This window comes from Orbicella faveolata, unplaced genomic scaffold, assembly GCF_042242905.1.
Source record: "Orbicella faveolata isolate gen_17 unplaced genomic scaffold, um_ofav_v1 contig_34, whole genome shotgun sequence".
Classification (NCBI taxonomy): Eukaryota; Metazoa; Cnidaria; class Anthozoa; order Scleractinia; family Merulinidae; genus Orbicella; species Orbicella faveolata.
This window is the reverse complement of record NW_028301563.1, coordinates 28,602,177-28,624,645: the sequence shown is the minus strand read 5'-3', so window position 1 is coordinate 28,624,645 and position 22,469 is coordinate 28,602,177. Positions and strand designations below refer to the sequence as shown.

Below are 22,469 nucleotides of genomic sequence, written 5' to 3'. Positions count from 1 at the left end.
GAGCTGTCGAATCCACACTTTAAGACGACAAAGTTGCTCTCTTTGAAATGATATTCCAGCCCCCCCCCCCCCCCCCCTTCTTTTTATTCTTGTTCTTTCGCACTCCCTCTCCTCCGTTTTACGCAGGCTAAAAGAGGCGTCTTATAGATAAACACGTGGAATTTCATTGGGACAGGGGAGACAGACATGCCCCGCTTTAGGATTTCGCAGAGGAACGTAATGGCTCTCAACACGTCTCAAATCCCTCCACCAGCTTTCTTAGTGCTAGGTCTCCAAAGGGCAAGTTAACAGTCTTAGAGATCAACCATTAGTATTTTCGGGAATCGTGGCCGCCACGTCCTCGTGCGGAGACCCCGGCAGCTAAAAGGACAGGGGGCTCTGGGGACGAGAGGTTTGTCCCCAGTTTTCACTCCATTTGACGTGTAGTCGGTTAACGAACTAACGGAAAGCTCCTGGGTTTTACATGACTTCGGTCAGAGGGGCTGTGAAGACTAGTTTACGTACGGTTTGCTTTTACTCTAGTGTGCTCTTTTAATTAGTTACTGTCACGCCATCGCGAATCTGGGTAATGATGGATGGTTGATCTACTGAAACAACCTCGCAAAAATCAAGTGTTTGCTGTTTTTCATACCCACGTTATTAAGAGAAATGTTGCACCCTAATTTATAGACGCCATGTTAGTGCCCCTTGGAGGGACATCGTATGGCGGCCGTAGAGTAACAAACATCTTTCATTGAGTTTTGCTATGAAAACGAGAGCTATAATCATCACTTTAGAGCTCTGACAATTTGAAATCAATATTTCGTCTAATGCAAGGACCGTTCAGTTAGCAAAAACTCTAAGATAAGTCATCGTTTGACAAATCAAACGAGTACTTATCTTAAAGTTTTTTTAAGATCTTTCGCTTAGTCCGTCGTGCGTGACGCAGAAAAAGAAAGCGCGCGAGAATCACGTGACAGTCTTCTTGGACTGCCATTTTAATGTCACGCAACGCAAAAGCTTTGGAACTCTTAAAAGCATGCTGTCGAGCTACAATCTTGAAGAATATCAAGTTATTTTATTTTATTTTATTTTATTTTTTTTATTTATAGACCTTGAAGTATAAAATGAAACTAAAACCTTGGATGGAAAGGTAATTTGATAATTTGGAATATGACAACTGACGTCACATGAAAAACTGGGAATACTTACTATATATAGTTTCAAAATCACATGAACATCATAGTAACAAGTCGAAACATGGACCTCAATCAGTTTCACTCTGTACACAAGAAAACGTTATCCTGAATGGAGGTCCTTACTCGAGGTCGTAACGCCAAAACAGACTCGAAATCCTGGAAATCCTGACTCGTAACCTCGAAACCGAGATCAAAACTCAAAAGTCTATCCTGAGAGTAAGTTCATCTCTTGTTTCTTCGTATACTAGATCGTATTTTGTGGGCTATTATAGCGTCAGGGGTTCTTGCTAGGGTTGAGCATTTAAAAGTTTCCCCGTTTTGCTCGCGGACTTGTATGGATTTTCATTCGAAACTTGCAGCTATGTACGCTCACTCTCCATATCATTCAGGAATTCTGAGGCTTAAATGTTGCACAACGCTTAATGGCCTTCATTAAGTCTTCTCGGGAATTGAATTATCCATAAATAAATCTAATAAGTACATCTTATTCAATGGCTTACTGTAACATATAATAAATGCGTGAGGATGTTTTGCAGGTCACGCAGTATTTATCCGAGTCCAGAAGGGGTAAAGACAAATACGAGCAATGGGAAAATGTCCGCGCATATTTAATATATGACCAACGTTCAAGTATTTCCCAGTTATGCCATTTTCAACCTGCATCATCCGAAAATCGTATCGATCCCATAAGGCGCGAGGGAATGACGAAAACAAAATAGCACTCTACAGGGCAATACGGGCTTATTTCGGTCCATTGTCTTGACCTAATATGGTAAAATGGCAAAATATTAGATATCCCTCGAAAACTTTGCAATCATTGATAGAAAAGGATCGCTGAAAAGGAAAATTATTCGTGATTCTTGGCTGGAAATATCTAAACTGACTGTTTATAACTTTACTGTCAAATTACTTGCGGGTACTTTCTGTGAGATGAAAGTAAAGTGACAACGAAACCTCATTTCTTCAGACAATGTGTCTCCGCCAATTTAAATAACCTTAAGACAATATACACGTATGTTGTCATTCCGGCTTTTTTAATTTTGTTTGATGCAAAACTGTAGAAAGCACAATAAATTTTTAATGTGTTTTGCAACTGGCTTTAGTCACTTTTTTAGACTTTAGAAGAGTCGACGGCAAATGTCCCACACACAATTTTTTTCGTTTATTTATTTGGTAACTCTTTCTAAATGCAATAAAACATCTCTGCAGTCTATTTCTGCCTCATGGGAGAACTTCAAACGATATATACCATCTTGTGTTGTTTAAAGAAATCTCTTTTATCAGCATTTGATACGATAATCACGCTTCATTCGCCTTTTCAATGAACGTTGGCAATAAGATTTAAAACAATTTTGGGTTGCATGTGTTTTAGTACGATAGGAATGTTGATTTTTTTGTTCAGACAGCACTAAAAATGGCAGCCAATTTTTGTGACAATTGAGTGTTGTTTTTAAACCTTGACAGTTTTTTTTTCCAACAACAGTGTTTTCACTGCATTGCGTTCTCCCGTGGTGAATAAATATGCGTATCAAAATAATATGTTTTTGAAAGGAAAGCTTCTGTATCAGGTTTGATAACAATTATAAAAACGGAACAGTGTATAAAAACACGTTCGGTTCAAAGTGTTTTGTTTGTAAATAGAGTGGTTAGACCAGTAGGTGGTTTCATTCAAGAGATTTTTCGCGACGCTAGCCATCTGAATTTAAAATTCTGGATTACAGTAGCCAATTCTTATTTATATTAAAGTGGCAGTAATTAATAATTCGTACTCCGGGCAGGCGGTCAATATTGGACATTTTGACTATTTAACCACGGCAGCAGTAGCTAACCGAAGCGGAGTTCTCAAAAATGTCGAGCAACGTGTCAGAAAATGATTTCGCTATCTATAACCTCACCATTCAGCTTTTCACTCGAAAAAAATCAACGGTGGCGGTTGAAACAACCGTTTGTGTTGTTCTAAACATCGCGGCGTTGTTTTTAAACGCTTTTCTCTGCTGGGCCGTTTACAGCAACCATCGCCTTCGGCGTGTGACAAATATCTATGTGCTCGCACTCGCTGTGACCGATCTCCTTATAGCTTCTCTGGTAATGCCGTTTTTGTGTGGTGTCAGCAGTCATGGTAGATGGATTTCATCGTGGTTTGCTTGCCAGTTTCAAGGGTATTGGTGCGTGGTCTTAGCGTACACCGCCCAGCTAATGTTTCCACTGACGGCTGTAAACCGTTTTGTCCGAGTGCTTTATCCACGGATTTACATGAAGCTTTTCGTTAAAAAGTATATCTTACTCTCCATCGGAATAGTTTCAACCTTGGCACTTTGCGCTCCGCTGCCTTTCCTTCTTCGCGGATACGAGTTCGGCTTTCATCCTGGAATGATGATCTGCTTTTACACCATCGAGAACGCTCGAGAAAAGCAAGCAATATATCGTATTGTCTTCTTCACTATTTTGCCCATGTTGATAGTAACGTATTGTTACCTGCGAATATACAGGGTGGTGAAACGGCACGCTACCAAGCGTCTACAGAGCGTCGAAGAAGCGGCCACCGTGCCAAGTAATAAACTTTCAGTAGAAGATATTGTAATGACAAAAACATTGTTTGTTATCATTTTCGCGTTTTTTGTTTGCTGGACACCGCTGTATATCGTAACGACCATTGATACAGCTCATAAGGAGTTTCGCCTTCCAAGACAAGCCTACTTCTTCGCCACGTATCTGGTCGGTTTGAGCAGCATAGCGAATCCTCTTATATTTGGTTACATGAATGCAACATTTCGAGAAGAATGCAAGAAGTTCATGAATGCAATAGGCATAAAAAGGTTCAGCGACGGAACATATATCGATAATTAAACGTTTTACTCTAGTTTTCGCAGAAAAGACAGAAAAAAATCCTGGCCGTTTTTAATTGCACTTTACTCTTGCTAATAGCTGTACTTAGGATTTCATATTTTGTCTCGTTAAAGACTGATTAAATTATGTTTGGGGAGGCAAAATCAATAATTCCAGTAGAAGCAACAGGGATGATGCTAAATGATTCCTCTCCAGTTATTCTCATACGATAATGAAATATCTTATAAAACAGCAAAATTTAACTAAGATGTGAGCATTTGAATAGCTAATGTCCATTGTCTAAATTCTACAGGAAGCCAGACCAGGTTGCTAAAGCAAAGTCTACAAACAAAGTGCGGAATGTAATCATGTAAATGTATAATTTGTTATCCTACGTGATATGGGTCAAATTAGTTATTTCTGTGGGTAAAAAAAATGTTTCTGAACAAAATTATATGGGTGTTGGCCGTTTTTCTCCGTTTAATGACTTGTATTCAAGCGCATCCTAAAGAAGAAGTGGTGGAGATGGGAGAGGGGGATTGTTTTAGTTGTAGTTTTCTTTCTTTTTTGTTTGAACTGTAATCCTTGCCCTGCATTGGGGGAAATATTGGCCAATTGTGTATTGACTTATCATTCTATTTATGAAGAGAAAATCACAGAATTACTGATAAACATATTGGTTTGTCATCGCTTTAAATAGTAACAACTGATCAGGAATGTTAACGGCATAAAGACGATCGTCCCTACTTCAAAGGGAGTTTTAAGTTTAAAATGTAATAAAAGTAAATTGTAGTAAGTATATTTTTTGAAATAATCTCTTTGAACTGTATATAAAGCTTGAAATGGTAGACAAAAAAATCCTATTTTTAGGACCACCTATAGTGTACAAGAAGAACTGTTTAGGAATTGTGATCAAACGTCAGTGAAAGTTCGTCCCATCTATGATAAATTTACATAACAATTGAATCTTTGTAGGAAGAATTATCAAAATAGAAATAAAAGCAATAAGCGAAATGGAAAAAGAAATTGTTCTGAAAGCATAAGCCTGTACAAACTGACTATTCCATTGCAAACATTTTTACTTTGGCACATGTAAACGACGCGCTATATGAAATCAGTACCAAATGTTAAAGAATAAGAAACAGACAAAATAAAATTGATATTTTTACTTATTCATGAAGCTTAACACCTGCTAGGTATATATATGTGCCAATATGCAAACGACAAGGCTAACATCATTCGTGTCTATTTAACGTTGAGGCTGCTGGATTATAGTTTTATTGCTCGAGGGGTTAAAGTCTGTTGAGAGGTATGTTCTTCAATATGTATTAGTAAATAGTATAAAGGTGTAAATATGGTGGTAAAAGCTTTGAATTTTGAATGTAATGAAGGGCTCGAAGTCATTTTCAATTTATGACTTTTTAATCTGGAGAACAACCTTGATCGTCACTGAAAAGTAATTGCCAGGATGAAATGTCACATTTAGGATCTCGAAACTTTAAATTTCGCCAAGGACTGTCGATGTTGCCGCCTAATCTCTTCTTCGGAGTGTACTCTGTACTCGAAATCAAGTATGCTTGTTAGCTTATAAATTTAATTCATTGTGGATGCTTCAGTTAATGTTTGTTTTCTTGTTGATATTGCTCACCTTGGCTATTAGCGTGTTCTCGCTCCATTGCCTGCGTGCTAATGTGTTATTTAGAAGTAGAAATGAAGGCAGAGATTTCTTTGTTAGCGACAAGGGTAAGACGTTTTTGTCTCCACCGGTTTACATCAGCCATGAATGACGCATTCAGAAACAACTCATGATGTATTCCAAGTTCACCCTGATTTTGTAACTAACGAGCATTAAAATTCAGTCCGTTAACTTAACTTCTGGCTTTAGATATTCTTCGTTTTATTGTGTTAATATAGCGGCAGTATTTTAAAGATTACGAAAGAAGCAGAATGTAACTTATCACGGTTTTGGGAGCCTTCTTGCCAAGCGGGCAACACGCGCCGGATATTGCAGTGTTTGTATGGGGATTCAGTGCAAAACAGTTTTCCTAAAAATCGAATTTTGGACAGTTTTTGAATAGCAAAAATAAGATACTAGGCAAAGGATGGGAATAAACGAATTTGAGGGATGTAACTGTGTTAGAAAACTTCCAGTCGTATTTTTTAATTTTCCATACATTTATTTTGTTTATAAATTTTTACGAGGCTTTGTAAGTTGTCGGAAAAAAAAATAGACAAAATATATAGAAAATTAAAGACGCAATTGGGCACAGCTACATCCCTTAAATTTGTTAATGCAAACCTTGGCCTAGTATTTTAACTTGGCTATTCCTAACTTGTGCAGAATTTAATTATTAAGAAAATAATGAACCATTAGATTCCCATAAAAACACTGTAATTTATCTCGTGTGTTTTCTATGCAGGTTGATCAAAATCAAAACCGAGGATATAACGAATGCATTGCTAATAATTAAGTTGCCGTTAGAAAGCAAGGGAGTTGGAAGTATTCACTTATATTGTACAACAGGGTCAAAATGATTACTTATGGTGGAAATCGATCGGCACAAAAAGGACAAAAATTCAATATTATGTTGTGTGTGTCGATAAAAGCTGATACTCATTTTGATTTACATGTACAGTCGCGCGTAAAAAAAATTAGAATTAATTATTGTCGGTAATTGCGAAATCGCCTCGACTACGCGTGGCAGGAAAAACAGGTCATGTGACTTAAGTTTTAAAAGTAAAAATTTATCATGCAACGGTATTCGAAGCCAAGCCATCAACAGTCGTAAGCGTAAACATCATAGATAGCGATCAACAAAACATACTGGGAAGAAAGGAGATTTGAAAACTAGATCTCTGATTATATACAGTCGATTAAAGTCGACTGTAACTTGCATACATCACGAGCCAGAGCTAACCGGAAGCTCAAAAATTCGCCAGGTCCGGTTGCTATGGGGTGATGTCATTTATCTGTTAGGTTGCTGTCATCGCAAGACTTTTGCGGTTCTATTGTGGTTAGCGATAATTGCTTTCAGTGAGAGTAATTGTGTACAAAAGTAACCTGGTTATTTTCAGATATGATCTGGCCACGTAATTGATATTTTATAATAAATTTTCATAACGCGGGAATATTGCGCAGTCATATATAAAAAAAAAGACTTCGACTTCGAATGGACCCGTCATCGGTCGTTGAAAACGGACACAAAACGAGATGTGCCTCTGAGTTAGAAGATATGGTGTCTCTCTGACGCATTTGTGCGAAATTGAGCCAGTTTCCAATCGAATTTGCCTTGAGGAGTTGAAGAAGGCGCGTGGGTTTTCTTTTCACGGGAAGGGAAACAAAGGAGCTGCCCTGACTATACATTTGGATTGGTTTTCGCTTGAACCATAAAACAGTTGTTGAAAACCAAACGAAATCGCCAGCCACGATTGATTTATACATGAATTCATTCACCCAAAAACGACGGAGAGAACCAGAAAGTGTTTTCAGGTTGCGCTGCCCGTGACCAACCTCCCAGAGCATCGAATCAAGACAACAGCTTCAAAACTCAACAAGTCAAACGCACCAAGTTAAGTCTTCCGATTAATATTTTATTTGTATCATAACTTACACCCATTGTCATGCTTTTAGATTGAATGGGGACTAGATAGCTACTAAAATGTTAAATCACTATTTTCATTCGTGGGTTAGACCCTAAACTGAAGTCCATGGTACACCAGTTTTCTGAAAGACGAATCCAGTTATATAGTAAAATCACCATGTAGCCACATATTATAAATCCGCTCTGGTTTTCCCACGCAAACGTCCTCGCAGTATTTCTACGTTACCGAGTGCTACAGGATATTTTACAAAAACCACCTAGTTTTTCAGTAATGCGTGACACTATAGGAAACAAAAACAACAACAAAATCGTCCTTTTTCCCTCGCTCGTTCATATCATACGAACATGTGACATATCCTTTTTCTGGTTCATCCAAGCTAAAGTCCATGCAATACAGTGTCTGAGAGCTTCGGGATATGCAACAAAACCGTCATAGTTATTTTTCCGTCGTACGTGACATTATAGGAACATGTTACATATCCTTTTCTGGTTCACCCAGGCCGAAGTCCATGCAATACAGTTGCTGAGCGCTTCGGGATATGTAACAAAATCCCCTTAGTTATTTTTCCGCTGTGCGTGACATTATAGGAACATGTTACATATCCTTTCTGGTTCATCCAGGCTGAAGTCCATGCAATACAGTTGCTGAGTACTTCGGGATATGTAACTAAATCGCCATAGTTACTTTTCCGTCGTGCGTGACATTATAGGAACATGTTACATATCCTTTCTGGTTCACCCAGGCTGAAGTCCATGCAATACCGTTGCTGAGTGCTTCGGGATATGTAACAAAATCGCCACAGTTGTTTTTCCGTTATGCGTGACATTATAGGAACATGTTACATATCCTTTCTGGTTCATCCAGGCTGAAGTCCATGCAATACAGTTGCTGAATGCTTCGGGATATGTAACAAAATCGCCACAGTTATTTTTTCCGTCGTGCGTGACATTATAGGAACATGTTACATATCCTTTCTGGTTCATCCAGGCTGAAGTCCATGCAATACAGTTGCTGAGCGCTTCGGGATATGTAACAAAATCGCCACAGTTATTTTTACGTTGTGCGTGAAATTATAGGAACATGTTACATATCCTTTCTGGTTCATCCAGGCTGAAGTCCATGCAATACCGTTGCTGAGTGCTTCGGGATATGTAACAAAATCGCCACAGTTATTTTTCCGTCGTGCGTGACATTATAGGAACATGTTACATATCCTTTCTGGTTCATCCAGGCTGAAGTCCATGCAATACAGTTGCTGAGCGCTTCGGGATATGTAACAAAATCGCCATAGTTATTTTTGCGTCGTGCGTTACATTATAGGAACATGTTACATATCCTTTCTGGTTCACCCAGGCTGAAGTCCATGCAATACAGTTGCTGAGTGCTTCGGGATATGTAACAAAATCGCCACAGTTATTTTTCCGTCGTGCGTGACATTATAGGAACATGTTACATATCCTTTCTGGTTCACCCAGGCTGAAGTCCATGCAATACAGTTGCTGAATGCTTCGGGATATGTAACAAAATCGCCACAGTTATTTTTTCCGTCGTGCGTGACATTATAGGAACATGTTACATATCCTTTCTGGTTCATCCAGGCTGAAGTCCATGCAATACAGTTGCTGAATGCTTCGGGATATGTAACAAAATCGCCACAGTTATTTTTTCCGTCGTGCGTGACATTATAGGAACATGTTACATATCCTTTCTGGTTCATCCAGGCTGAAGTCCATGCAATACAGTTGCTGAGCGCTTCGGGATATGTAACAAAATCGCCACAGTTATTTTTACGTTGTGCGTGAAATTATAGGAACATGTTACATATCCTTTCTGGTTCATCCAGGCTGAAGTCCATGCAATACCGTTGCTGAGTGCTTCGGGATATGTAACAAAATCGCCACAGTTATTTTTCCGTCGTGCGTGACATTATAGGAACATGTTACATATCCTTTCTGGTTCATCCAGGCTGAAGTCCATGCAATACAGTTGCTGAGCGCTTCGGGATATGTAACAAAATCGCCATAGTTATTTTTGCGTCGTGCGTTACATTATAGGAACATGTTACATATCCTTTCTGGTTCACCCAGGCTGAAGTCCATGCAATACAGTTGCTGAGTGCTTCGGGATATGTAACAAAATCGCCACAGTTATTTTTCCGTCGTGCGTGACATTATAGGAACATGTTACATATCCTTTCTGGTTCACCCAGGCTGAAGTCCATGCAATACAGTTGCTGAATGCTTCGGGATATGTAACAAAATCGCCACAGTTATTTTTCCGTCGTGCGTGACATTATAGGAACATGTTACATATCCTTTCTGGTTCATCCAGGCTGAAGTCCATGCAATACAGTTGCTGAGCGCTTCGGGATATGTAACAAAATCGTCATAGTTATTTTTTCCGTCTTGCGTGACATTATAGGAACATGTTACATATCCTTTCTGGTTCACCCAGGCCGAAGTCCATGCAATACAGTTGCTGAGTGCGTCGGGATATGTAACAAAATCGCCATAGTTATTTTTACGTTGTGCGTGAAATTATACGAACATGTTACATATCCTTTCTGGTTCATCCAGGCTGAAGTCCATGCAATACAGTTGCTGAGTGCTTCGGGATATGTAACAAAATCGCTATAGTTATTTTTCCGTCGTGCGTGACATAATAGACACATGTTACATATCCTTTCTGGTTCATCCAGGCTGAAGTCCATGCAATACAGTTGCTGAGTGCTTCGGGATATGTAACAAAATCGCCATAGTTATTTTCCCGTTGTGCGTGACATTATAGGAACATGTTACATATCCTTTCTGGTTCATCCAGGCTGAAGTCCATGCAATACCGTTGCTGAGTACTTCGGGATATGTAAAAAAATCGTTATACTTATTTTTCCGTCGTGCATGACATTATAGGAACATGTTACATATCCTTTTCTGGTTCATCCAGGCTGAAGTCCATGCAATACAGTTGCTGAGTGCTTCGGGATATGTAACAAAATCGCCATAGTTATTTTTCCGTCGTGCGTGACATTATAGGAAAATGTTACATATCCTTTCTGGTTCATCCAGGCTGAAGTCCATGCAATACAGTTGCTGAGTGCTTCGGGATTTGTAACAAAATCGCCATAGTTATTTTTCCGTCGTGCGTGACATTATAGGAAAATGTTACATATCCTTTCTGGTTCATCCAGGCTGAAGTCCATGCAATACAGTTGCTGAGTGCTTCGGGATATGTAACAAAATCGTGATAGTGATTTTTCCGTCGTGCCGTTTCCAGAATCGCTCGGCATTTCTCGTAAAGAATTACATCATGTACTCGAGATTTCTATCGCTCTTGAGAACTTTGACATAATTTTTGAGATAATTTCCTGACTGCCCATAACATTAACTGATTTTCAAAGTGTCGGTGCACATGATCTTCGAATTCGAATACTAGAAAATTCAGATTATTTTTGGAATCGCTAAGCAACAAACATGTATACAGAGAATACCCTAAACAGGTTTCAATTAGGCTTTCCGCGAAAAATCTGAGAACATTTCTGACTCTCGGACATTTCTGGGCTGCTGGGCATAGTCCCCTCGCTTAGTGAATAACAGTGATAACTGAGATTAGCGAAAACGTTTCATCTATACGTGCTCCGTAGCTTTACAAGAGTAAGAAATGTATCAAAAAGTCTAAGTTTTAAACTGGCGTTTGCGCCCCAGCCTAGAAAACACATTGTTTCAACGTTATTTTTTCTTTTAATCCAAATTCTTCACGTCAGTCGCGCGATTTCCCGAATCGCCGACTAGTAAAATGTTTTGTATCTTTCTGACACGATGGAATTGTCTTACAGTAAATTTAATTTCACACTTTAGGATTATGACACATTCGTGCAAAACTTGACGCGTTTTGTGGAACATAAACGATCACCGACAGGGATATGATTACACTGGAATGTTGTAAGCCACTGAATATCCCGTGGAGATGTAGGACTAAAAGTTCTACATCTCCACGGGATCCCAGGTCTGTTTTTTGGTTGCTAAGAACGTCTGGCTCGTTATGGAGTAAGCTGTACCAGTACCATTACCTTTCAGTGAGTGAACAAGCTAAATTATAGTCATAACCGCATGAGATAATTGATAAGCAACAGCACTGACCACCGAGGTCAGTCGACGAGCCTGCTTATACATCCAAGAACGTTGTTTAAATTTTCACCTTTAAATTTAAAATTGAAGAATATTGAGGTTCAAAATTTCCAATTGGACGCCATGCTAGATTATTTTAAAAACAAAATTCCACAAGAGAGTTACGACATCGTTTCGTGGCTATACGTATCTAGTAAAATGCAGCAACCGATTGAACCCTATTCCGCAGGGCCGTATTGGGAATTCTCTTATGAGAATGACGTCATCTCTTTGAAAAATCCGCCATCTTGCATCCGCCATTCTTGATTTCAGGATGTTCAGAAAACGTTACAATATCTCCAAAATTCATTTCTTTCAAGGAAAACAAAGACAAAAGTTGAAAAATTATAACAATATATGTAAAAACGTTTAGGATATTGGAAAGAACTTTGTAATCTAAAGCTAAAGTTTGTATCCAGTTAACGGACGTTGTTATTTGTTTTCAAGAAGCTACGCAAAAATGTCTTAGCTTTTTGTATTACGCTGTATTGCAAAATCAATGAAAGTAGTTTTGTCTTTCTCGAACGGTTCAGATTTTAAAGAGACAATCGAAGTTATTTTGCGATGTTTTTGACTCCCCCGTTTGTTTAGGCAGCAAAATGATCGTCTTTTTGCCAGATTGGATTCCTAATTAACTATACATCTATGTTTTATATATCTTGAGATATTTGCTTAAAATGCATGAATAAAATTAACTAAAATCTACTTCGCATTTGCGGTAAGACACTTTTCCTGCCCTCCCTCCTTTTACTTTGACACCCTATATAGTTACAGATTTAAAGAAAACTGCTTTCAAAGCATTTTGAGATTAAAAGAAAAATGAGCTGCCATTTATCTCATTGTCACTAATTTTTGCGGGCTCGTAATTTTGCAGGAACAACAGAGACAAATTTTGCGTGATATGTTTTCTCGATTTCATAATAACAAGAACTAGATGGAATTAAATTTCACAAATGTATCACCAATGTTTAATTTGGTATTCATTCATCAATTAAAAGTACTATCAACAGAGATAGCATATCTTGAGCAACAACATATAACAAAACTGTTTCAAGCTCGTTGAAAGTTGAGATAATTTAGACGATTAATTTTTCAAATGTTTTAAGGCACAATCAAACCTCTCTTTTCGGCCCCTCCATAATACAAATACCCCTACATGTATGTTACGTTTCGGATGATTCGAATTCAGTGGTCCCAGAGATACCTGAATCCGTGTACTCTTTATATTTTTAGTACAGACACCTATGTAATACGGCTCAGGGCTACTCCGTCTGCTCCACCCCTCCCCTCTGGTTTTCCTATTAAAGAGGTTGGTCGTATTGAAGTCAGTCCATGGCTCTTAACTATACCACCCCTCCTCTCTACGTTCTGATGAACGCAAAAACATAAATATAAGGGTTTTTTAATCTAGCTTTATCTGGCTTTTATCTGTGTTTTAGCGATGGGCCGAGCGAGCATGAGATGTGAAGGCAACATAGTCAGGTTTTAATCACCCTCTCGTAAGAAAGGAATGAAACTCTGCTATCGAGAATGAGTTAGTAAGAGATTTATAATTCCTGTTTATATTTGAACCATCACAAGAAAAATAAACATCGGTCTCATTAGACCGAAAAGCTCAGCAAAACCACGTGGACACCTTCAGCACAGACATCTTTTTCTGGGTTTAAGACATTTGAGGAAGGTTTTTTTTTATTATTATTTTGAGGAAGCTATAAGTGTTGTTTTGGCGAGAGCGGTGCTTTCGACTATTGTGAATTTAAGTTTCCAGGCATTGAACCAATCCTTAAAACAAGTTCACAAACGCTTGCCTTAGGTTCAGCCGATATTTTGTGTTAATAAATGTCTGCAAAAACCTGTCGAATATTTAATGATAAAACTCACATTTGGCCGCTTTATTGGTCAAATAAATGATGTTCCTACTTTTGTAAATGCGTATTCAAATGATCGATTTCAATTATAAATCGATTGGTCTTAACGGGACAAAGTGATATTAATGTACATCGCTAATTTCATTAGTTTGATTGATATTCTAAACTGAAAGTTATAAATAAGTCAAAGCAATTTATGCAAGGCCATAAATTATAATACTTATAATAGCTGCATTTTAAATCTTAATATACAAAGAATACATAATTATAATATCTCAGTCTAATTTCGTATGTTACGTTACCGTCGTCACACAAGTAACTTTTTTTTTTTATTTTGATCAACACCAATTAGGATACCACTGTAAAGCAATAATATGAAGAATTTATTGTACATGTACATGTATTTGTGACTAAAACAGCCCTGCAATCTGAATTACGTATTTCAAAATATTGTACATTGAAAGTCTTATTAGTGTGAATAAATACAACTCTCTTACATCAATCGATTGGTGCCTAGGGTAGTGAAACAATAGCAGATATATAAAACGCAAAATATTTCGTCATTTTATTGAACTTAGCAACAACGTTTGAAAGTATCGCTATACATTTCAAATAAATTCAAATGTGAACTAGATTCTGATATGTGTAGTAAACACAAGAAGTAAAAAGACGAAAAAAACAAAATATTGTTATCACTTGCTAAGTGGTTCTTTTGTGATCAAGGTTTGTTTCATTTCAATGCGGTGATATCACGCCACGATTAAGGTTATCGCACGCTTAGCTGGGCGACAATACTAATGATTGTTCTTAGGCCCATAATCCAAACTTGTATATTTATGAACATTACCACTTATTAAAGATTCATAACCTTGCGGGAAGTATCTGCTGGTTCTTTCGCAAGACGCAAAGGGGATAGTCGCATATGCCAAGGACTGCTTTAATTTTACCAACGATTTCGCGTTTCATCGTTTATTGAAATCGTGATAGAAAGCTAAAGATTGTTTGCTAAAGGAAAGGTGAAGAGGAAGGCACGCTTTAAAAAGGTAGGCAACATGAAAAAATATACTGGCAAATGTCTTCCTTGACATGGGATTTGTAGCACGGCAGGTTATGTCCGCTATTTCGCTAAATGAGTTTAACATTTCAACCTTTAACATGATTCCAAATCACAATATTTCCGAAATTCTGGGCTCTTGATGAGAAAAATGAGGGATTTCAAACACAAGAGGATTTTAATTAACGGGACACATTACAGGAAACTAACTAGAATTCCGTTAAAAGTTGTTGACAGGTGCTTCTATTTTTTCACACACACTGAAAAATAGAATTGAGTATCACAGCCATACCCGAATATGAAGTGGAAAATACACTGTTTTATATTTTTGAGCATTTTGTAATCTCTCTCTGGAGTATCTTTGTTATGGCAAGCGGCTCGCATACAAGCGATACTATTGGACAACGAGTGGTAACATTTTCAAAACAGCTGAGATACACACACAAAAATGATAACAAATGCGAATTATTTGGGATACTGGGGTCGGCATGGAAGTGACGTCAACTGCGAAAGATAATTGCACTACAGCCCGCCGGCGAGGGCAATGATAATCACGTTGAACTCAGAATTAAAATGTAAATTTCGAGACCTTAGAGTTCGTCCGGGTTGATAAGAAAAATACTAAGGAGGTCGTGCGGAAAAGAAGTAATTATTTAACGCCTTAGTCACGAAGTGCTTTGTTACTGTGACTGGTGAAGTCATATAGTCCGCGTGGCCGATGAAAGCTTCTGATCGTTGCCGTTGGCAATACACTCAGACCGTATTCTGGCAATTTTCACTATACTAAATTTTGGAATACGAAGCGAAGATGAGAAACACTCAAACCAGGTATGATAATCAATCAGTGAATAGGCTCCACGAGGCAATTTATCAAATATTTAGTCTGGTAACTGATGTTTTTATATCTCCTTTCAGGTAGTCGATTCGTCCTGTGGCAGAAAAATAAAATATCATGTGGTTTCGAAATTCACCTCTCAGTGGAAAGTAGGACAACTGAGCGCTGATCAGGCCAGAAGGGAAAATGTCACCTTTGAGAAACAGTCTTGCCTTTCTGTTCATCTTGGTCTGTGTAATTCAGGAACAGCAATCGCGCACTAAAGGTACGTGCTAAATAAAAGGATTCAACTTTCCCAGCGAGCGTAAAGATATAACGAAACTAAGTTAGAATAAACGAGGTTTAGTCACAAATTTCAAAAATATGGCATATTCGATAGGTCGGTTCGAAGTGTTATAAGCTGCTTCAAGCGACACAGGCCTTGGTAAATTAACAAGGAAAAACCTTATTACAAACTGCGAAAGCCGTTCGACAACCTTAACATAATCTATAATATTACCGATCTGTATTTTGAAGTCTAATTATTTCAATGAGCCAGGTTTTTCAGTTAACGGCATTCGAATGGTTATGTGTTTTCTGAACATTACTTGTAATACATAAATTTCACTCCTATTCAATTTATTACTTAACAGAAAATAAAGTGTTTGAATTAACCGATGTCTGTGACCGCGTATTCTAGAACCTGCAAAAATATCATGCAAATGTATTTCTCTAATGTTTGTGAAAGCAACACCCTTAAACAATGGGGAATGTGACTGAATTTAATAAACAGGAACTTTTGGAACCTTAAATTTTGGTCAATACTCGCTTTCAAAGCGAACAGATCGACAAGATTCGCAGCAACATAGATGGAAAACAAGTGATATAAAAGCAGACAGTTGTAATCATTTCACTCTTTGAAATGTACCGAGCGACTTCAATGCTAAGCTAATTGCAGTATTCTTTTCTGAGGAAGAAAGCTTTTGTGCATAAAATTACGGAAGCGAACCGAAGTCGGGTTAACAACCAGAATATTGCCTACCGGTTTATATAACATGGCCTAGAAAAAATTTCTATCTCACTGTTTTGAAAACAAGATGCTGGAAAACTTAATGAGCTAGGCCGAACAATTTTCTTATGGTATGGCAATGAGTCCGTTTTCAGTCTCTAAGTTATCGATTCAATCGCGTGGCTAACGGCACAAGGAGATAATTGTTTTATTTCAGACTTTTGTTTTACATTACAATGGGAACATATGCCAGACAGTACCATGGCGTGATATTCGCTTTCGAATACGGATGACTGCGGACGTTAAAGACTATATGTAAAGTTTATGCACCTTCACAGCCATCTTAGTTTTCTGTTGGTTGTTGTCACGACAGAAAGGAAAGATTTTCAGACAGAACGTAACACTGTATGTTTTTTGAATTGTTTGAAGAGTTAAGTCAAATTTTAAACACACACGAGATTTACCTTTGGTCAATTGTCATTCATGAAATGACATCAAAAGAGCTAGACCTAGTTTGAAAGATATACATGGAAATATTCACCAATTCAAGGTAAACCGTCAGTGGTTACTCAACGCTGTGCATGACCCTCTGCGAGCCTTTGCAAACTGCGTATACAGCTGTTTCGGGAAAGCCGGGTTGTCGGAATAAAGCGTAAAAGAACATGCGACAACCCGAAAGTTAGTATGGGTAGAAATAGAGAGCTGCAATACGCGTTGAATGCTCAATCAGATATAACGACTTGGCAAAAGTCATTTTTTTAATGTTTTCTTTTTCTTCAGAGTTGTGGGACAAAAGTTCTTTATCCCCACACTGAATTTTAGAAACATTTTCGACTAAAAGTCATGTAACAGTGAAAAAAGCTAAGGATCAAAGGAGACCTATGGCCAAACTCGTGGATTAAGTAATCTAGAGATGAAACATGTTGGTGAACTTGCAATTATTGGTGTATTATTTAAGGCTGTTAAAACAAGCCGGGTTCGTACCACGCAAGGTCGTACTTATCTCACAAACGTAGGCTTTTTTCGTTGGTTTTTGTTGCACACATATTGCAAACATATACGTCCAGAATAGCTAGGGTGGCAAAATTGCAGCTGAACACGGAGTGGTAAAGGTTAAGGGTTCTTGGGTCACAGAGGACACTCCTGCCAAAAAATTAAATAAGTAGCCTCTTTTGCAAACATCTTCAGTGTTGATCCAAAAAATTCAAGCTCACAGGGGTTTTCTTTCCCTTTGTTATGTTTTCAATCAGGAAGCAAAAGTGTAAACAAAAGACAGGGTAAAAATCATTTAAGCTTTTCAAAATCAAGTATTTGGGAATTTTTTTCCAAGTTTATGTGCATTTCACATCCCACTTAGAGTTCAGATCAAAGTAATAAAATAAACAAGGCAAGTATAGGGAACGCAACTTTAATCTAAACTTAAATCGATGTCGGTTGAAAGTGGACAACTCAACATGGAAAACTTAAGTACTATAAACTGCAAAGCTCTGAACGAAGGTCCTGCTTGATTGAACGTTGGATCTCACAGGAGGTCTAATGAGCCAAACTTGAAAGGTAAAACGATAATAAGTCAAAGACTACTGCAAGGCTGACACAACGTCGTAAGCTTAGCTTATATTTAAAACAATTAATACTTCGGCTGGCCTCAGGTTTAGATGTTAAAAACAAAATTACAGTATTATATAATGGTGCCGATGTTTGCCCTGTTTTCAATAGCTGTTTCGTTTATTAAAAATTGTTCGTTTCGCTCATATAAGTTCATTAAGGTCGACGAATAAGACACATTCTCATGAAAGCTTACCACATTAGCACGAGATTTACTCATTTGCAAGTCCCTTTCCAGCAAACAAATACACATCACCTTGTCATTTTTAACGCCTTGACGAGTCAAATGCTCGTGAAATTCAGCCCTCAAGTTGGCCATAGTACTAATTCGAACATTCGAAGTCAACTCTACTTCAATTTAGCCAAAGACCTAATATTAATGGTCGTGCAAAAGCTACAAAATTCGGGCTGGCTCGATGCACACATTGAGTGGTAACCACGCAAACACGATAGCGAGGCTAGCACTGACTGCACGGTTACTATTCCAATATGGCTTCGGGCTCGGTTACTATTCCAACATGGCGTCGGGCTCAGGCGCTCTCGTTCGGTCCGACTAATTACGAACAGTGTCTACACCTGTGTGAGTGAGTGAGTGACACATTTGCATATCGGGGTCCCCGCAACAAACACGTTTCTACGCTTCGCCTATCCACGAGTTTAAAAAACGGTCTTATGAGTTTTCATGTGTCTAATTAACAAATCGAATGTGGTTTAGCGTGGTCTGTACTCTTATCGACAACGATATGCGTCATCACAGTGGTCAAAATGCTGTGGACTCACGAGGCGCAGCCGAGTGAGTCTATAACAAATTTAGACCACTGTCATGATGACGCGCATCGTTGTCGATAAGAGTACAGACCACGCTAAACCACATTTCGATTTGTTTTTACTACAATATTCAACGTCAAGGGAAATGTTTTTTTCAGAGCCTGGACTCTTATCGACAACGGCAAATTAGCCAATCAGATTGCAAGATTAGAAGCAATTGTGGTAAAATGTATCATTGCTTATACTTCCCGAGCAGGAATGCAAATTTGAACATTTCCTCTAGATATGCAATATATATATATATATATATATATATATATATATATATAACCATATGAGGAAGTAGCAGATCCCATTAAAATAGTGCTCAATACACATATAGTGTAGAGCTGAGTATATGAGTAATAACGAAGAGGCAAGATTTGCTGTTACTCCGAGTTTCGTGCTTACGCACTCATCAGACAGTATTTAAATACTGTCTGATGAGTGCGTAAGCACGAAACTCGGAGTAACAGCAAATCTTGCCTCTTCGTTATTACTCATATATATATATATATATATATATATATATATATATATATATATATATATATATATATATATATAAATATAAAACCAAGACTACCATTCAGTCTTGTCGCGTAGGCTTGACTCTTTCATCCGACGACCTCTCTCGAAAAAGCTCTATCGCGCAGGACGCCTTGTTGTGAAGTGTGCGACGTTGCTCAGACTCAGCTTGAGAGTCCACAGTTCATACAAATACACATCGGTTTTATTCCCTGCTCGCACAACTGACTTTCGATCTTGCAACCTCGTGCTCTTACAATAGAACAAAGCATTACCACATTGGCATCAAGACTGCATATAAGGTAACAACACTACAAAGTGCAACCTAGCCTCTGTATGGAAGCGAGGTTTGGGCTGACGTTGTGATCAGATCAAACTAGTTAGCACGATAAAAGAATAATTTCCATTTAAAAGGTAGTAAAGTTTGCATGATAGAAGTCAATATAATCTCGCTTCCGTTCAAAGGCCTGACCGCAACTACCAAACTGTAAAATGGGCCATTTAAGAACATCGTATAATATTGATAATAACTGAATGTTGGTTAAATGCCGTTTAAAAGTCACCACACCCCGCGCGCAACTGCTCCCTCGTACTTCAGAGTTTCTCAGGACACTCTTATTCCACTTTGTTTAGGGTGTTCAGCTAATTGTTCTTCTTTAACCATTACTTGTTTTGTAGCACAAAATCTGAAACCTTCCTTTGACACCGCCCAGAGTCGTCTTATTACAGTGTATGAGAATGCAACCGTGGGTAAGTGTCTCTTTTCTTTTGTTTCGTTTTCTTGATTATAACACGTGATAACTTTGTCGAATACAGGGATTTCGAACTGTCCGTATCAGAGAGGTGTTCGTAAGGAGACGTTCGACTGTATTTCTCTTTTCTAAATTTATTTACATTTCTTAATGTACTTTGTGTCCTCAATAAGTAGGTTCTCTGTAGTGATGGTCAGCTAGTGGTTTTGACACTGCAGACGGATATAAATAAAGTTGTTGATTAATTAACTGACCTATTGATTGATTGACTGACTGACTGACTGATTGACTGATTGACTGATTGACTGATTGATTGATTGATTGATGGACTGACTGACTGATTGATTGATTAATTAAGCAATTGATCGATTGATTGATTGATTGTGGACACATTTAGTTAATCTTGTCGTTCTCGTCTAGTTTGCCCAAATCCATAAAATATTTCCATTAATACAGCTCTTTTCAATAGATTTTAATTCATCCAGTGGGTAACACCATCTATCCTTTATGGACTGATTGACTGATTGATTGACTGACTGGCTGACTGACTGACTGACTGATTGACTGTTTGACTGATTGACTGATCGACTGATTGATTGACTGACTGGCTGACTGACTGACTGACTGACTGGCTGACTGACTGATTGACTGATTGACTGATTGACTGATTGACTGATTGACTGATTGATTGACTGATTGACTGATTGACTGATTGATTGACTGACTGGCTGACTGACTGACTGACTGGCTGACTGACTGATTGACTGATTGACTGATTGACTGATTGATTGATTGATTGATTGATTGGTTGGTTGATTGATTGAATGATTGATTGACTGACTGACTGACTGACTGACTAACTAACTGATTGATTGATTGACTGACTGACTACCTGACTGATTGACTGACTGATTGACTGACTGATTGACTGACTGACTGACTGACTGACTGACTGACTGATTGACTGACTGACTAACTGATTGACTGACTGATTGACTGCCTACCTGACTGATTGACTGACTGATTGACTAACTGATTGACTGACTGACTGATTGACTGACTTACTGACTGACTCACTGACTGACTGACTGATTGACTGACTCACTGACTGACTGACTGATTGACTGACTGACTGACTGACTGACTGACTGATTGACAGACTGACTGATTGACCTACTGACTGACTGACTGATTGACTGACTGACTGATTAATTGGCTGACTGATTGATTTACCGACTGACTGACTGCCCGACTGACTGACTGAGTGACTGACTGATTGACTGACTGACTAATTGATAGATCGATTGATTGGTTGATTGATTGATCATAGAGTGAGAGAAATAAGTTGAATTGGAGTACCACATAATGGCGCACAAAACTACATTGAATAATTAATTGTCAAAATGCAATCTACCAAAGAACCAGAGTACTCCAGAGGTTGAAACCAGCCTAAAAAAAGAAAAAAAAGGAAAGGAAAAAAAACAGCAGCGAAGAAGAAAGAGTTAAAATAACAGACGTTCACCTCTCGCTACAATATGTTAAATAAAAGAAAGAGGGCTTGTGGCTTGTTTTTTTGTTTTTTTTGAAGAGGGAGTTTTTTATTTATTTTGAAGTAAAATGCCCGTGTCGTATGCAATTTCCGTAAAAAACGGTTTTCATCCTTCCGGTACCACGTTAGGTTCATCCGTAGCTATGATAAGAGCTACAGACAATGAAAATGATCCCATGGTCTTCTCGCTGGATTCCTCGGTTCAGGATCTGCTCCAGATTGACAACACTGGTAATTTGACACTTCAAAAAGAACTCGACAGAGAGGTGAGTTGGCAAATGACAATTACTTTGCCAAGGATGAAGCAAATTGCGCGAGAAATCGGTAAAATGGCCGTGCACCGGTTTGTTGATCAAAATCTGGAGACAGGGCAGTTCAGTCGCCATTAGTCCCTTTATTCTGTTAAAGAGGCATTTGTGTACACCGGCTTAGCCTGCGTTGCTGGCGTTTTTTGCGTGTTCGCGAGTTATGGGTATTACCTGGCGATCGAGTAGATTGGCCGCCCTGTTTGCTTTGGCCTCGCTCCTAGCTACTCCCCCGCCCACCTCTTCGTCTCTCCCCAAGCGTCGTCAGGGTTTCAGTCAAAGATGATTCTTTTCGCCAAAATACCCCTGTATTGCGGGCTAGCACCGCTTTATATTTCTTAGTGTTTCTCGACCAAATTTAACACACCACTATTTTGCTAGACACACTGCTTATCACAAATACACGGC

General features: G+C 38.4%; 2 protein-coding genes across 5 annotated transcripts in view; both read left to right on the top strand.

The window, feature by feature from the left end:
* The first annotated feature begins 55 nt into the window (after window positions 1–55).
* The window catches only part of LOC110062771 (cadherin-23-like), a 61,239-nt gene continuing 38,825 nt past the window's right edge, over window positions 56–22,469 (top strand). The window contains exons 1-4 of one of the 4 annotated variants that reach the window (XM_089271907.1): window positions 56–1,394; window positions 15,608–15,792; window positions 20,134–20,205; window positions 21,886–22,022. In XM_089271907.1, coding sequence (XP_089128033.1) covers window positions 15,714–15,792; window positions 20,134–20,205; window positions 21,886–22,022 — 288 coding nt within the window. In that variant the 5' untranslated portion in view covers window positions 56–1,394; window positions 15,608–15,713. Of the gene's footprint in view, window positions 1,395–5,229; window positions 5,314–12,879; window positions 14,682–14,764; window positions 15,521–15,607; window positions 15,793–20,133; window positions 20,206–21,885; window positions 22,023–22,469 lie in introns of those variants that run through there. The other 3 variants (XM_089271910.1, XM_089271909.1, XM_089271908.1) reach the window with 3 other exon arrangements.
* Window positions 2,752–5,176, top strand: LOC110062784 (melatonin receptor type 1B-B-like). Its single transcript, XM_089271911.1, has one exon. It carries the CDS (start codon window positions 3,027–3,029, stop codon window positions 4,023–4,025), a length of 999 nt encoding a protein of 332 aa, XP_089128037.1. The 5' UTR covers window positions 2,752–3,026; the 3' UTR covers window positions 4,026–5,176.

Coding starts and splice junctions, on each gene's coding strand:
- LOC110062784 (XM_089271911.1), top strand. CDS start 3,027: ATGTCGAGCAACGTGTCAGAAAATGATTTCGCTATCTATAACCTCACC.